This window comes from Gopherus flavomarginatus, chromosome 9 (assembly GCF_025201925.1).
Source record: "Gopherus flavomarginatus isolate rGopFla2 chromosome 9, rGopFla2.mat.asm, whole genome shotgun sequence".
Taxonomy (NCBI): Eukaryota; Metazoa; Chordata; order Testudines; family Testudinidae; genus Gopherus; species Gopherus flavomarginatus.
In genome coordinates, this window is record NC_066625.1 from 86,541,887 (window position 1) to 86,559,105 (window position 17,219).

A 17,219-nucleotide genomic window follows, 5' to 3' on the forward strand; every position below is an offset into this window, starting at 1 on the left:
CTTAGTCAAAGTAATGTTGATGATTCTCAGTCCATTTCCCAGCAGACAAAAGCCCACAACAGATAAACCAGCATAACTGAAACTAAGGCCCCAAGCCAGACAACAGCTTAAGCACATGCTCAACTTAAAGCATATGCTTTGCTGGATCAGGGCCTAATTTAGGAACCTCCTTGTTGGCAGTCTCTGCAGAGAGGCCATGGATAGCCTATGGAGACTGAACTCCTCTCTCTTCCCTAGAGCTGGCTGAGACACATTAGTGAGGCAGGGATGGGAAACCTGCATTGTTGCTGCCTGTCCTGGCCCTGCTGATTGGCTTGGGGACATCAGTCTCCCAGGGTGTCAATCCCGCTTTCACCAGCACTAAAAGACAGTACTGAACAACAGGAATAGTCTGACTGTGGGGAAATAGCAAAAGGGCCTGGTATTAATGGCTGTGTTATACATTCACTCTGTTCTACAGCTCATGCCATCCTTACAGCGAGGAGGCAGCTCCGCCTCTCTGCACAACAGCCACATGCGCACCACCATCTTCCAGCTCATGATCCACACCCTGGACCCCCTGGCCGAAGGTGAGCTAACGCCCCACCTCTGTCTTATTCGACACTCAGTTCTGTAGCCTGGATGCAGGCAAAACTCACAGTGATATATACAGGATCAGGTCCTTGGCTGGCGAAAATCAGCATAGCTCCATTCAAATCAGTTCGGCTATTCCAGTTTGCAGCAGCTGAGGAGCTGATCCACAGCAGTGTGTGCATATAATTATTTCAGAATGGGAGTCTTTTCCAAACCTCAGGCCTCTCTGATCAAGGGCCCTGTGCCTGGAGGAAATGGCACTCCATTTCTGATGTGCTTTGGGAGCTGTTATTACAACAAAAACCACCCAGACCCATTAAACATACCTGGGAAGAGGCAAGCAAGGACAAATTCAGCAGATCTGTTGTTGCTGTGGTGCTGAACAGTTTCCCCAGCAGATGAAGGATGACTGGTCACATAAAAATGCGCATCTTTCCAAGCTGATGTTTAATGGTGCCGTGAATTTTAGCCAGATGTTTTCTTTTCACCAGGCTATAAAATAAGCAATGTAGAGATTGCTGAGGGTAAATCTGACATCAATGTGCTTTGGAAGGCTGAGTGCTCTTACTTTAGTAACACACAACTCTCTTAAAATTACAACCCTAACCCGAGGCCTTTGGTTCTTACTGAGGTCAACTTGCTTCCAACCAGCATGCAGCATCTGGTGTTTTCCATATGATGCCAGCCTCTCCCCTTATGTTATGGAGGTGGCACCATAGTGCCCCAGGATTTCCAGTGGCTGTAGGCATGGTTTCAAAATGTTAATTAAAGCACTAACTAATTTTGCCTCTAATATATAATTGCAGCTCTCTAGCATGTATAACAAAAGTATTAAGATGAGAATTTACTTGATGTGTGAACTTGATGAAACAGTATCAGAAGTGATACTAACACCCACTTTTGATCTAGGGTTAATTAAGTACAGGGATATACATCATGTAAATTGATGGCAATCAACAGGTTATAGATAAGTGCAGACAATATCATTCACATTTCCTTTGACCCATATGAACACTCCAGTGAATTAGTACACTTAACATTCCTTTAATATTCAGACGTAAGTTAACTGGCCTGTTCCTCTGACCTGAACTGGTCTGTCAGAGTCACAGGCACTATAGAAAAAAGAATGCATCTAAACAGATTAAACTAGCAATTGAAGAGAAACAGATCAACAGTGACTTTAGGGGGTTTTCCTCGTTACACTGCAGCTGCATTTGGCCCTCTGAGCTTTACAGCTAGGCAGGATGAGGATGCAGAACAACAGAATTGGGGCTACCAGTTCTTTTCAGGAGGCCATGCTGATCTCCTGGCGTGAAATGCTTGAAGCCAATTCCAAAAGAGGAATATACAAGAAATTAACAACCAAACCAGGAAGGCGGGATATCTGACACAGATCTTCTAGTAGTTGTTAGGCTGCTGAAATGCGCAGGCTGACACAAGTTACCTGATAGCTAACTGATAGCTTCTCCGTGAGAGACAAAGCTCAGATTCATGGGTAATTTGCAAACAATAGTGCCACATGTGCTGAAGGAAGGAAAGAAGCTGCCACCTGGAATGGAGAAAACAAACCATTCTGCAGTGGGTTTTGTTTATTGCTTTGCTAAAGGAAAGCATACCATTAGCCATCAGCAGAGACAAGTCAGTCTGGGAAGGATTAAAACATAGGTGAAAATAACAGTATTTTCCCAACTGTCTTTTTCTCACAAGTATGGCTCCTGCATTGGACCAAGGGTTTATGGAGGACTTACTGAATTTAACCAGCCCCCACTGTTCAGTTACTTTGGATTATTCAGGGCCTAGTGCGGTATCTTGATAGCCCACCTCGATTACAGTGTCGTCCTCTCCTCCCGCCCTCCCCCCCCCCCAAAATACTGCCAAAGCCTTAACTCCGTGAGGAGTCCTGAACACAGGCAGCGTAAACAGCACCACCAGGATAAATGGGGGCAAGGCGGTGCTGGGGCGAGGCTGCTGAATAAGCCAGAGCACGGACAGAGACTTAACCTACAAATACCCTTTCTACCTGCACCAGCCTTCAGGAGATGCAGGCTCTTTGGCCAATGACACCCCCTCCTTGGAGTGCATGTCAGGAGAATTAATGTCCCACTTTCAAATCACTGAGGCTGATCGCATGCAAACTGCATGCCAGTGGCCAGGCAGGCCAGAATCTAATGAGTTTATCTTGACTGAGAGATGCCCTCACACTCCACTGATAGAGGACTCCATAGTCTTAGCTTAGGCAAGGGCAGGGAGCCAACAGCTTAGTCCAGTTCGGTGCTGGGGCCTGGCTGCCCTGAGCCAACCCCTCTGCAATGCAAGTGCTTTATCTCCCACTAGCAGCCGGGAGGCTATCAGGGAGACAGGGTGGTCTAGTGGTTAGAGAGCGAGACTGGGCATTTGCCAGAGCACCTAGCTGTTTGCATCTGTGCACAGCAATGGGGGAGCTCAGTCTTGGAGCATTCCATACCCACTCTGCACACGGTTCAATGACAATACAAGGGGTAAGGCCGCAGGGAGTTTGGCTCTGAGCTCTGATTCATCCTTTCCCATCAGTACCAGGGGGATGAGAGCTAGAGTGGACTGGAAAACTAAAAACACAGAGCTTCAATTTTTCCAACTCCTCCTTCCATCCCATTTCTCACTGAAATATCATTTGGCTAAAAATGCCCCTACCAACTCTGACATCCAGCTGCCTTTGTCAGGTGCTAGGAGATCGTGGCCTGAGACACTAGTGTTGCCTGATGTATGGATTATGTATTAATTATACTGATTACTTAAGAATTCCCAGTTAACATTCAGATAGGTTCTTGTCCCAAGATCAGGCACAGTATTATTAAAATTACTGTTCAGCCTGGAGCCCCGATGTGCACAACACTCACACTTAGGAAACCCTTCTGTATTTGTGATTGGTAGCTAGAGATAATACCGGACGAGCATGTGAACAGCTGTCCTCACACGATCCCCTGCAGAACAACCTGAAATGTTAATCTATCCCCTCCACCCTCAAAACCTCTCACCGGAACTTAGTGGTGCTTTCAACCCAGGCTAGCTGGCCCATCCTGGGATCTCCCCAGTGCTGCTCGCACTGGGGCTAGTAACCTCCCCACATTTGGTGAACCACTCAAATGCTGATAGTACTCCAATGCTTTCCCACAAGGACAGCCAGGTTCTCCCACAATTCACGGGGAAAGAATTATAGAGCAGCTCAGCTTACTGCAAAGAACCAGGGGCTGTACTCCCCAGATGTTCTAGCACCACACATGGGGGAGCACAGTGCCCGTGAGCACATGGTAACTCAAGTAGGAGGCTTTGTGGTGTGACTGCTCACAACTGGGCCAAGCTAATCCACAAGCCAATGACATGAGTTAACACTGCAGTGAAGAGGAGTTTGTCATTTTTGTGGTCAATGAAATGTAAAGAGCATTTCTCATCCCAGACCCTGGGTTGGCCAGGCTGCAGGCACTCTGGCCAAACCTCTTCTCCAGTCACATGACAGAGGAGGAGCTGCTTTAGTTTTCATGTAATCAAAAACTGAGCAAAGTCATCACTACTCAGGTAACAGCAGCATCTTACCTCAAAATGCCTTCCTTCCGCATCCGCTCGCTCTGCAGCATTGAATATCGGCCCCGCTGATGCACCGGAAGGAACGCTGTGCTCCCTCTCTCCCCCCACATTTTATCCAGATTTTCTTTCAAAGGTGGTTATTTTAGATTTCAGGCAAACCACCCTTTAAGAGCTCAGGGATAATTATTGAAGTGCTAACTGCCTGGAGACTATAACAATCCTGGTCAGCTAGCAACACTAGAGCTGAAAACAACTTGGGTCTGAGGGTTGACTGCAGCCCATACTACAAGGCTCACTGAGTGGGAGTTAATTCCTTACACCTGATGACAGGCCTGTCCCTCTTTTCATTCCCAGCAAAGTTTAAAGACAAGCTTGACATCATGAGCAACTTGGCCACGGGCAAACTAGGCTCTCAGGTCAGACAAGGAGTGAAACCAGAAGGTGAGCTCAAGGCAACCTGTGCCATTTGCCTGTAAAGTCTTTTTGCTTTGCACTGTACCTTCTCACCTCACCAGTGCTGCAGATCCAGGGCTGCCCATGAAATGAAGCTGTGCAACACACTCTTCCACTCCGTGAACACTGACCACATGCAGCTGTCTATGCAAAAGCAGCCGCAAATGGTCGGGAGATATACACGGGTGCCAAGAGCTGGCAGTCAAGTTCATTCCTGCAGAGCCCTGGGAGTGCATTAGTTAAATAAGCATCCAAATGGAAATGATGGGGATGAGCCCGGCTATTCAATCAGAAGGGAAGATTGTGCCATTACGCTCAGCAGCTGGATGCTGATGCATCACTAAGACACCAGGGGCTGCAAATGGGATTTGTTCCTTAAAACAAACAAAAGAGCCTTAGCCTGGGAACTGGGTCTGTCTCCTCAACTGGAACGTGGCAGGGTGACTGAGGGGACACACAGTACGAAATGTCCGGTGCAATTGTCTTCTGAATAGTTGCTGGCTTTATCTATTTCAGTAGCGATTCATAGGCTGCTTGAGCTAGCATTTATAGAGGTGGTAACTGTCCAGCGCTGCAACATGGATCTGTGCTATTCGTGGGGCTGGAGCCATCTGAAAGTGGATGAATAAAATTCACACTGAAGTGCCCATCTCCGCAGGCGCGGTGCCATACCACTGGAGTGCCCTGACCACATAATTTGGTCTTGCCTGTGTAGGTGAGGACTAAGCTGTGGTTAAGCCCTAAATAAAGATCTGGGAGCATAGCCTCAGCCAATTGTCATAGTTCCTCTGAATTCAGGAGAGCCATAACTATTTACCGCAGGTGAGGATCTGCCTGCTAGAGGATCTTTCCTGTATAGACGGGCCTAGGCTACATCCTGTCCATGTTACCAAACTGTGCTATATCCTCAGGCCAGATGTTTTCGAAGTTCCACTTCTGTGCATCTCATTATGCAACCCCCAAGTGACACGTGCCAATGACAGCTTCTGAAAGCCTGACCTCACATTGGTACAAAGTTGTAAAAACAGGATCACTAAGACCATTATAAGGGAGTTAGGTTCAGCCTGCACAGCTCAAGCCAAACCATCCTACAATACTAGTCTAGGTATCAAGTATCAGAGGGGTAGCCGTGTTAGTCTGGATCTGTAAAAGCAGCAAAGAATCCTGTGGCACCTTATAGACTAACAGACATGGGGTATTCACCCATGAAAGCTCATGCTCCAAAACGTCTGTTAGTCTATAAGGTGCCACAGGATTCTTTGCTGCTTTTAATCTAGGTATGATCCTGTCATAACATGATCCCCTGACCTGGCAGATTTGGCTATATAGATGGGCCCAGAACGTATTCACTAAGCCACATTGCAGCAGCATGTCAAGATCCCATTCTCTCTCAGTGCCCCTCTTCCCACCACTATGCAATATCCATGTTCCAGCACTGTTCTGAGCGGCTGTTTTTAGGTTTCTCTTGCTTTCGGTTACATGGGTTAATTAGATTCCTGGAGGGACCAGCACAGAGGAGTCTGGGGATTTTTTTCCTTTGTGTTATCAGGTGTCAGCACTTTTCTCTTTGGACATGTGCCTGGTGATTAGGGATTAAAGCCTGTCAGCCAGAACAGTCGCTTCTGAGAAACCTTGAACACCACCAACCCCTAGAGAATGCCCCTGTCATGGTGGAAAGAAGGAAGCAGAGCCCTGCATCCTGCCTGGTTGCTGAGGCGGGCTTTAATAGAATTTTCAAACTCTGTGTCCATTAGCGATCAGCCAGTCAGCACTCCCTCTCCTTGCTATATCTGCCTTTAGCCACATGGGTATTACATGAGTGATGCCCCGGCACAAAGATGCGAGGCAAAGCTGCTGCAACAACCTTATGTCTAAGGTTAGCAGGCCTGATTGTGCCCTGCTTTTGCTGGCACTCCCTGCTGATGCGGGGAGGTCATCTCTTACTGCTGGGCCCAGCTCTCTCTCTTATCCTTTCAAGCAGAGAACAAAGCGGAAGCAGAATTAGCAACCACTGTTCAAGTAACGCCTGCCAGCGACTCCAACCTCAGCGTGGAGGAGGATGAACACAGTGTGGACACACCGCCTGGCGGGCAGGTATTGGGAACTGGAGCCACATGGAACAAGAGCTCAGTCCAGGCCAAAACCTCAGAGCCGTGTCCGGTGAAAGAGGGCACAACCCAACTCAAGTCATTAGCCACTCTAAATAGACCGTCCTTGTAGTAACAAGTTATCTTGAGTGCCAACAGAGAGCCCTAACACAAGTAACTAGTTAGACCCAGTCAGCTAAGACCCAAAAATGCTCCTTCTAGTTAAATGCAGGCTCAGAGGTACTACAGCAGTGGGCTGTGGTAGCCTTACGTCGTATACTGCCCTACTCCTCAAGGTGCCCCATGGATTTCGGAGAGACTGCTCAAGGAGTAAGTGACTCTGCAGCGGAAATGAGGCTTATCACAACCTGTGTAAACTAGTTAGCGCAAAGACTGTCGTCCTCTATGGCAGTTCTTTTTGTTTTAATGATGTGTCCTAACCCAGGGAAGGGACAGTGGCCCCTTTAAAGAGATGAGGCTATTTTGCTGTGTTGATGACCTGGTGGTTTTAAAGCCAGATAACATGTATTGTCTGTGTGTCTCCAGTGCCCAACACAATGGGGTCCTGATCCATGACCAGGGCCTCTGGGCAGTACTGCAATACACATACTTAAGATATTCAGGAGTCTGACTGCAGCCTCTCTGGGCGCTGGCACTGAGATAGGATCCTTCACAATGTGGTCACATAATGGTGACTTGTGGGATGGACTGTTCTGCAAATATTTGCAAATGGGATAATCAAAAACTAGATCTCTGCCCTGGGGGAGAGGACCATACTGAGTCATTCACAGCTGTGTGTGTGAATGCACACACACATGTGGAGCTGTCAATGTAGACTTCTAGTTGTTTCAAAATATGTTGGGGGGGGGTTGGTTGTTTTTTTGGTTCACAGCTCTCTCCGGATATAGAAGGCAGCAGCTCTGAGGAGGAGGAAGATTGTGATGATGAGAGTGAGGATGAGGAGGAGGAGGAAGAAAATGATGAGCCGTTATCCCTCAAATGGCCAGAGACCCGGAGAAAACAAGCTATTTACCTTTTCCTCCTGCCTGTTGTGTTCCCTCTCTGGCTCACAGTGCCCGATGTTAGGAACCCAGTAAGATTTTACTTTCTTTATGCCACTGCGATGGATAAAGCTTTATTAGCAAAAGAGCCACTATCTATTTTCCCCATAGATAGCTCGGGCCTCTATGTACTGTGACAAAGTTCCTCCTCTACCTTGGTGGGTCCTGCACTTACTGGCAGATTTGCTCACCTCAGTGATCTTTCCCACAGTTTGGGTCTGATCAGGAGTTGGGAGGTTTGGGGGGAACCCGGGCCCGCCCTCTACGCTGGGTTCCAGCCCAGGGCCCTGTGGATTGCAGCTGTCTATAGTGCCTCCTGTAACAGCTGCATGACAGCTACAACTCCCTGGGCTACTTCCCCATGGCCTCCTCCAAACACCTTCTTTATCCTCACCCCAGGACCTTCCTCCTGGTGTCTGATAAAACTTGTACTTCTCAGTCCTCCAGCAGCACACCCTCTCACCCTCAGCTCCTTGTGCCTCTTGCTCCCAGCTCCTCACACACACTTCCTCTCTTCTGGCTCCCCCACCCCCCTGCCTGACTGGAGTGAGCTCCTTTTTAAACCCAGGTGCCCTGATTAGCCTGCCTTGATTGGCTGCAGGTGTTCTAATCAGCCTGTCTGCCTTAATTGGTTCTAGCAGGTTCCTGATTACTCTAGAGCAGCCCCTGCTCTGGTCACCTAGGGAACAGAAAACTACTCATCCAGTGACCAGTATATTTGCCCTCTACCAGACTCCTGTACCCCACTGGTCTGGGTCTGTCACAGTACCTACTTCCCACTGATGGGAGTGGAAGCTGGAGCCCCAGTTCTGGGACTGGGGTTGCTTTCAAAGGCGAGAAGTAACTGAAAGCAGGTATTCTTCCCCTGAATGTTACAAGGCAAATCAGCAGGCAGTGGCTAATGCCGAGTAGCAGAGACTCCTCTAGGAAACAGCGGCAGCAGTGGCAGTCCCAGAAACCACCGCTGCAGCTGGCAGTCTCAGCTGGCAGAGGCAGAAGAGAGGTTAACAACAGGATGAGCCCAGAGCCTGAGCTACCCTCTGTCCTCACCAAGGAGTCGGTCCGTGTTGCGTGGGAGGCAGATTGGCAGGGAAGCGTGGGCCGCTTTGCACTGCCGCTGCGTTCATTATACTTCTTAGGAGCCAGAAAATGTCACTCCTCGCATCACCACCTTTTTTTTTTTAAGCAAACACTGAAAAATGTAAAGAAATAAACAAAAATTGTGTCTGTGGCTGCATAGCGCTAGCCATAGAGCACATTAACCGATAGGAGGCTGAATTACTATACACGACTGCTGCCTAGATCCAGGGCATTTCAGTAGCAGCGAGGAGTCATAGCACCTAGTGGCACTGGTTACATCAGACATTTCTCTACTGCAGCGGTTCTCAAACTTTACTGCACCATGACCCCCTTCTGACAACAAAAATTACTACACAACCCCAGGAGCCCGCTCGACCCCCACCACCCCCTGTGTGTGTGGGGGGGAGGGACGCAAAGCCAAAACCCGAGCCCCATCGCCCCTGGCAGGGTGGGGGCAAAGCTGAAGCCCAAGGGCTTCAACCCCAGACCTATAACTTGAGCCAGCAGCGTTGGTGACCCCAGGTTTGAGAACCACTGCTCTACCTCATGGCTGTAGGTTGTTAGCAATGAGGGTAAAGTCTGCCCACGGAACAGTCACGTGACAGGATGCAAGAGACTCTGCGAAAAATACTGGCAGTGGGATGAAACACAGTAAAATAGCATGGACTGAAAACTTAAGCACGGTGCAGCTTGTTTTAAGCAACCACCCAAGTGAAGAGATGTGAAAAAATCAAGCAAAATGATACCAGAGACTATAGGGCCATGTTAAAATAATTGCCTGAGGTGAAGTGATGGAGGGTGGATCAGGCTGTTGGGAAGATCAGACCCCTAATCGTTTTCTTTTCAAACTTGCTTTGAACAGAGGTCTAGAAACTTCTTTGCCATCACATTTCTAGGAGCCATCGCCTGGATTGCAGCATTCTCCTACCTCATGGTGTGGTGGGCACATCAGGTAAAAGGTTCTTTTTCTATCTAGAAACAAAGAGTGGTTCAAAAAAACAAGTAGAGGGGGGAAAATATCCCACTGTGGTAGACACCTTTGGCCTGGACTACATCTACAAATTAAATAGACTTAGCTACATGGCTCAGGGCTGTAAAATATTTTGCATCCTGTGTGACACAATTAGGTCAACCTAAAAATTGTTCCACTGACCTCCCTTCCACCTCTTGGAGAAGTGGGTTACACTGACGGAAGAACTCTTTCTGTTGATGTAGGAAGCATCTGTACTACAGTGGCAGCAGCACAGATGTGCTGTTGTAGTATAGATATTACCCTTTGTTTTCAATGACTTTACAGATACTACCATCCAATTAACACTAGACATTTTCTTCTGGGAGAACCCAAGTGAGAATGTTGAATTTCATCCTTTTTCATTTGACAAAGATTAATTCTTGCTTCCAGCCCCTGTTTTTAAGGGAGTTTTTGCATCAGTGGAAGAAATGTCAAGTTGACAATTAGCTTCATCGTCTTTTTATCAATGCATGTTTTGGTGGGGGACTTAAGTGTATTAACCTTATCTAATTACATTTCTAAGAATATAGGGTCCGATATAGTGTGGTACTGAGTGCCCTTAATGCCCCTTGCCTTAATATCAATATGCTATTCAAGGAGAGGTGAAAGATACTCAACCTCTTGTAGGATTGGGGCCTACAATTGTATTTGGTGATGTATTGTACATCTATCTTGTAGTTAATCAAACCACCAATCAACAGAAATTGTGGACAGCGAACCACAGTACAGATGTCAGTCAGCAAGCGGGACTGTGTCCAACGAGGGAGACCACTCAGAGAAAGAATTGATCATGATTTGGGCCAGTTTTAAATTTGGAGAGTAAAGATAACTCCACATCTTCTGGAGAGGTTCCAAGACAGAGGTGCTGTAACTGGAACTGAACACACTTCCACTTGGTCGTGCCTTAGAGGCACAACTTTGCAGTTAGAAGAGGATAAAGGAAATAGATTCCCATTAAAGAAAGGATTTCATATAAAAACAAGCTATAGAATTAGGCCATCCTGTTTCTTGAAAAGCAGAAATAGGCTGCAGCCTTTAAGGGGATTTCAAATAAAATCATAACCCAAATACAGCACCAAGCCTTCAGGAATGAAAAGGGTTAATTAAATTTTTTGTTTCAAAACCAAGGACCATTGTCGCTGTTTACTAGGTTGGAGAAACAATTGGGATTTCAGAAGAAATTATGGGTTTAACAATCCTGGCAGCAGGGACTTCAATCCCTGATCTCATCACAAGCGTTATTGTTGCACGTAAAGGTCTGGGTGACATGGCTGTCTCCAGCTCTGTGGGCAGCAACATCTTTGACATCACTGTTGGGTAAGTACTAGCCACATGTTAAGAGTCACGTTTGGTTTGAACTAGAAAATGCTGCATTTCTATTCCAGTCTAAATTGGACTTGTTACTTTCGTGTTGGATACAAACCAAATTAAAGGACAGCTGGACAATTAGTGACACATTCATTTGAACAGATTTCTTTAGTTAACTTGACCCAAAGAGAGAGTTTATAACTAAAACCCAATGCCAGGTACTGCAGTATGCTAATAACTCAAGACTTTTTAAGTGGTATAAGTTCTTAGTCTAAATGGCTGTAGTGCCACTGACCAGGAGTATGTGGTTCAAAATAAATAATAATAGCAGCTTTACCCAAGGATCTCAGCGTGCCTCAAAAACATTTAATCTTTCAGCACCAAGGCGTGAGAGACAGTGACAATGTCCCTCCTTTAACTGAGAATGTTTCCCTTTCTCAGCTGACATCTTTTAAAATTTAAATTGTTTTTTTGTTGGTTTTTTTTTTTGGTTTAGGGTAATGGAACTTGAGTTGATCCTGTTACAGTTTGATGCATTTTTATATAAGATCTAGAGATGTGCTGCACTCAGCTGATATTGCTAATTTTAAAATCTGACCCACGGAGTAGCTGTTTTTCCAAAATTAAATAGTTTTATCATTTAAAAAAATTAAAGGGGCTTGCACATTTAGTGTCACTTAGAGCATGACACAGCCCAATATGTTTTGCTAGCTATGCTTTAGAGAAAAATCTGAACACACAACTTAAAAAAAGTTTGTTTTTCAATGATTCAGGCCAGACGCCAAGCACATAGTGCTGTCAAGCGCCTGTTTAACAATTAGGTGCCTTTTGAAACAGTAGAACATTGACCATGTGGTGGGGCAATTCCCGATTGACCAGACTGTGGTGTACAGAACCCTTACCAGTGGCCTGGATTGCTGCCAAGTTACCTGATCCTGCTTCCTCCTTCTGCTCTGGGGCTGCTTCTACGGATGCCCATGCTCTTCATCCCTGGAGTCTGCTCAGAGTGGCCAGAACAGAGCTGCCATCCCTCTACATTGCTGTGTTTGAGATCTCAGATCGATAAAAGAGGTGGTAAAAGAGTGGGAATTTCCCGACTCAGTAATTTTCTTTCTGCTAGCAGCATCTCCCACAGTCCTGCTGCGGGTGGGCAGCATACTCCCCTCCCGTCTGCAGTTTCCGGAGACAGTTCAAGGCCATAGAATAGCCTGTGCTAGCCACGCGCCCTTCTCGGGCCTGCTGCCAGGCAATTCATTCCAAAGCTGTGTGGAAACTTGGCGAGAATAAGGAGTAACTAATTCCAATGCCAGGCAAGTAAGACTGTACAGTAAGTCCCTGCTTATATGGTAGGTGTCCAAACGAAATGTTGACTCTCAGCTGCAGAGCCATCTGGTGTAGCAAAATTGTGGGAGATGCTGCTAGCAGAAAGGAAATTATTGAGGAAGAAAATTTCCCTTCTGCAGCCCAGCCTCTCCCACAATTCTGCTACTCACGGGAAGTAGCAGGCGGTGGATAGGAGCAGCGAGAGATAAGAGAAAAACAGAAGGAAGAGGAAACTCCTCCCTACCTCCCCCTTTTTTCACGTTAGGATTGCTCAAATGGCAAGGTTGTTACTGGACCACCACCTGCAGCACCCTCTTCCCTTGAAACAGGTATTTCACGATCAAAGTAAGGTCTCCATCCAGAACTTTGGTTTCTTCATCCATTTGTTGAGTCTTTTGAGGTTGAAGATGGGACTGACATCTCCAGGGTGCTTCTGAACAAAGACGATGCTGGAGTAAAACGCTGAGAAGCGTTCTTCTAGAGGAACACCTTCTCTTATTCCTATATCCAGGAGATGGGAGAACTCATTCTGGACCAGCTTGCACCTGGCAGGGTTGCTGGTGATGGAAGACTGGAAGAAGGGATGGGATGAAGCCTTTATTGCACCAGGGATACTCCTTCAAGCTCTTGCTCACACTCGTCTGTGGTAGAAACAACTCATTGTCTGGAAAGTGGGAAATCCTGTGTCCTGAGCTCAGGTTTGGGAGAAGTACATTTCCTTATTGTCATAATGAGTCCTTCGAGGCTGCAGGAGCCCCTTAAGGTTTTCTGCTCTCTCTTTGGATCCCTTGACATATGTGTTCTCTTTCCTCTGGAACCTCTGTGAGGAAGATGAACAAAAGGAGAATCTCTCTCTGATAGCGGGTTTGTAGTTCCTTCTGAGAGCAGAAAGGGGAGAGGGGAGGTTTAGGTTCAGTGGTGTTTTCAGCCACTATCGTGTCCAATTTCTTTCTAAAGAGGAGAAATCCTGTGACTTGAACCTGGGACTTGTTTGGAGTATCTACTGTCCAAGGAGCAAAGCCATATGCATCTCCTGGCCACCGAGCTAGATGCCATGGCTCTGGCAGAAAACTTTATAGCATCTATTGGAGCATCTGCCATGAATGCTGCTGCTAGAGAGATTTGTCTTAAGTATAGATTTAAAGTCAGGTTGGTCTCCGCCCTTAAGGGCTTTAAGGTCCTCCAGCCACAACACAGTGGCTCAAACAGAGCATGTGGCTGCTAGAGATGCTCTAAGGGTGGCTGAAGAAGCATCAAAGGGTGGCTTCCACCTTCCTATCTATTTGATCCTTGGGGAAGAAGTCTCCTTTGGATGGACTAACCATATGCTTTGCTAGAGATGCTATGACAGCACTGATCGGGGCATATCTTTGAGATCATTCTTTGACTCTTGCAGTTTATAGAATCTGAGAACATGCCTCAACGCTTTTATCATTTTCAGGAGATTCACACACCTTCCGAAGTACCTCCTGAAAAGGATGAGTGCAGGGAAGTCACTGCCTCGAGGGAAGATTTGGCAGTGACGTATTTGCTCTGAGGCTTGTGCTCAAGAGCCTGCTCAGGCTGGAACTCAAGTGTGGAGACATCCTCTTTGCACGTGGTTACAAACTTCTCAGTGGGAAAAGACCTGTGTTGCATTTTGTCCATGTCCTGCTCAGAATCAGTCTGCTAGCTCTCTTTCTGCAGCAGAGGAGGAGGTGTCTGAGTCAAAAGACAGATACCGTCTATGACAGGCCCTTTTGTGGCTAGCCTTGCTTTGAGCCCCTAGAAATTTCTCCCTTTGATTTGTCTCTTGTAGGCTCACACTGCCGCAGGCCAGGGATGGGAATTCACTGCCAGAGTTCCCTGCCTCAAGCTGTGAGGAAGGGGTGCTGAGTGTGAGCCCTGCTTCTACCCCCAAGGCACTTTGGACCCATTTCATGACGTGCGGTGGGGCCAGAAGCCTTGTCCTTCAGTCTTATCCTTAAGGTCCTGAATTGCCCCAGGACTCCCTGTCCCCCAGGCTGGCTGGCTGAAGTCCTTAGAGCCGCTCCCTGTTCTGTTCCATGTCTCCTGGTCACGCTTTTCTGTGGTGGAGTTGCAGCTTCCTGGGGAATACAGGTCCCAAGCAGCCTCTCTGGCCCCAGGCTCCGCGCCCTAGCAGCGCTAGGGTCAGCTGGCTGACAACAGGCAGGGCATAATTCGCCCTCTGTAGAGCCCATTACAGCTGCCTCAAGATGAAGCCCCTTTTGAGGTTTGCCGGGAGCTTGCGTGGCTGCTCTGCCATCCCTGACAGCTGGCAGAGGTGCTTGAGCCCCATGCTGCTAAATCCCTGGTCCAAGAGGAAGAGAACAAAGCAGCCTGCTACCTACTGCCCGCAGACAAACCCCCCAAAAGGCAAAGAAAAGGTCGGGAGCCCAGAGGCCACCTCTGACTGCCCCGGAGACAGAAGAACTGGCAGCAGCCAGATAAGGGAGCATAGCTAGCACAGGCTGCACTACAGCTTAGAACTGCCTCCGGAAACTGCTGACAGGAGGGGAACGGCCCATATGCAGCAGAAATGTGGGGGCTGCTGGGCTGCAGAAACAGGAGTAAAGCCAGCAGCAGGACAGGAAACACCAGTTGTCAGTGGGCCCTGACCTGTCATGAAGAGTGGACGTAGGTGGCTGGGCAGCACATGCAAAGATAGAAGAGCACAAGTTAGCAGGAAAGAATACAGAGAGGAAGAGAAACCTGAGACCAAGCACTAGAGCAGCAATTCTCAAACTGTGGGTCAGGGATGAGTCACAGCCCCATTTTAATGGGGTCGCCAGGGCTGGCTTAGACCTGCTGGGGCCCAGGAGCACAGGACATCGAGACTCAGGTTACAGGCCCCCAAGGCCTGAAGTCCTGGGCTTCGGGGCTTCAGCTTTGCCCCCCTCCCCCACGGGGGGCTCAGACTTCAGTCCCCCTGACGGAGTCACTTAATTTTTATTGTCCAAAGGGGGTTGTGGTGCAATGAAGTTGGAAAACCCCTGCACTAGAGCAGCACACGTATGGGAGGAGGAGTCAGAGGTGGGCAGCAGAAAGAGAGCAGAGATGAAGTGAGTGGCAAGAGGAGATAGTGGGATTAGGTTTCACACCCCCCGCCCTAGCAGGGCAGATCACATATATTGCATTTCAGTTTTATGGTAGCAGCTGGTGTGGTGCAGCGGGGATGTTTTGTGATAGACATGGGAAGGAAAGTGGTCCATTCATAGGAGGAAACGTGGTCTGTGAAAGAGGTTATTAAGATGCAGCTCATGCTCTGAAAAAGTTTTGAGCGTGCCCCTCCCTAGGCTACACTGGGATCACCCAGTAGCAGTTTTTCAGGAGGGAAACAAAGATCTCTTGGCCTAATCTCAGGATTTGGAGGTAGGAGATCCAGGTTTTTTTCCCATCTATCACAGGCTTCCTGTGTGACTTTACTCAAGACAAGCTCCAAGCCTGTTTTCCCCATCTGTAAACAGAGATAAGACTTATGTACCTGACTTTGTGGTACAAAAAGGTTTAATTTATGAATATTACTAGGGTGCTTTGAGATTCCTGGATGAAAGGAATGAAAGCAGTCCAGAGTACTATCCCAAAACTCAATTCCTAGGGTAGAAAGCAAGATAAGTCAGTTTTAGATAAAACATAATGAAGATTGCACATTAAGTTTTTCTGCATGGATCTTGATACCAATTGCTTTATATCTATGTCTAAAATTCAGTTTTGCATGAACTTCTCTAAGCATTCCTTTAAACTGCTTTTCCCTTACTTACAGTTTGCCAGTTCCTTGGTTCCTTTATTCGGTCTTCAATGGACTCAGCTCAGTTGCTGTCAGTAGTAATGGTTTGTTTTGTGCAATTGTTCTGCTTTTTCTCATGCTTTTGTTTGTGATCATCTCAATTGCTCTATCTAAATGGAAAATGAACAAACTATTGGGGCTCACCATGTTTGCTCTTTACTTTGTATTTTTGATCATCAGTGTGATGCTAGAAGATAGAATCATATCCTGCCCAATATCTGTATGAGGCTTGGGTGTAACTACCATTTGGGCAGCACACGACGAGGTGATCTCCATAGACAGTATGACTCTGAGTCTGAGTCTGAGTCTGTGTAAATGAACTTGAAAATGGGTTGGAGATAGTTATGTTTTACTTACTTAAACCAATTGTAAGCTTACTGAAAATTGTGAAAACTAAGCTTAATGAAATAAATTCAACTAAAGATTTCTATTAATATATTTATATGCATTAATATATATTTAGGCCCCAATCCTGCAAAGACCCACACAGGTGTTTAAAAGGTTATGCACTGCAAGTAGTCCTATTGAAGTAATAAGATGAAAGACCGAGGCCCTGCCCACTTGTAGTCATTAAAGAGCCCAGACAATTTTTGCAGGAGTCAGAGTATTATTAGTCTTTTGCAGAATCAGGGTCTAAATTATTAATGAAAGGGCCTGATCCTAAACCCACTGAAGTCAATGGAGGTTTGTCAATGGGTGTGGGATCAGACCCTGATGGTGAAATTCAGCCCTGTGGAGAGAGCCAGTGCTGATTTTCTTACACCCCCAAAATAGGGGGTAAGTGGGATGTAAGTGTTGAACAGGCCTTGAATTGGTCCCTCTAAACAGAGGAGAATTTCACCCTAAACTCTTTGGAGAAAGAGCAATAAACTGATTTCTGTGCTCAGTGGGAAACGCATTTACCAGTTCCAACGCAATCCTGAAGGATATCCACTCTGCCCCATTATAAATAGGCATCTAATTCTCCAATGTGA

At 47.0% G+C, this 17,219-nt stretch overlaps 1 protein-coding gene across 9 annotated transcripts in view; it reads left to right on the top strand.

Moving 5' to 3' along the window:
- SLC24A1 (solute carrier family 24 member 1) overlaps positions 1-16,525 on the top strand; it is a 25,907-nt gene extending 9,382 nt beyond the window's left edge. For 5 of the 9 annotated variants that reach the window (XM_050967477.1, XM_050967478.1, XM_050967476.1 and 2 more), the window contains 7 exons: positions 461-569; positions 4,489-4,575; positions 6,566-6,681; positions 7,567-7,767; positions 9,678-9,767; positions 10,978-11,144; positions 16,222-16,525. In XM_050967477.1, the coding sequence (XP_050823434.1) occupies positions 461-569; positions 4,489-4,575; positions 6,566-6,681; positions 7,567-7,767; positions 9,678-9,767; positions 10,978-11,144; positions 16,222-16,471 (1,020 nt within the window). In that variant the 3' untranslated portion in view covers positions 16,472-16,525. Of the gene's footprint in view, positions 1-460; positions 570-4,488; positions 4,576-6,565; positions 6,682-7,566; positions 7,768-9,677; positions 9,768-10,955; positions 11,145-16,221 lie in introns of those variants that run through there. The other 4 variants (XM_050967479.1, XM_050967480.1, XM_050967481.1 and 1 more) reach the window with 4 other exon arrangements.
- The last annotated feature ends 694 nt before the right edge of the window (positions 16,526-17,219 follow it).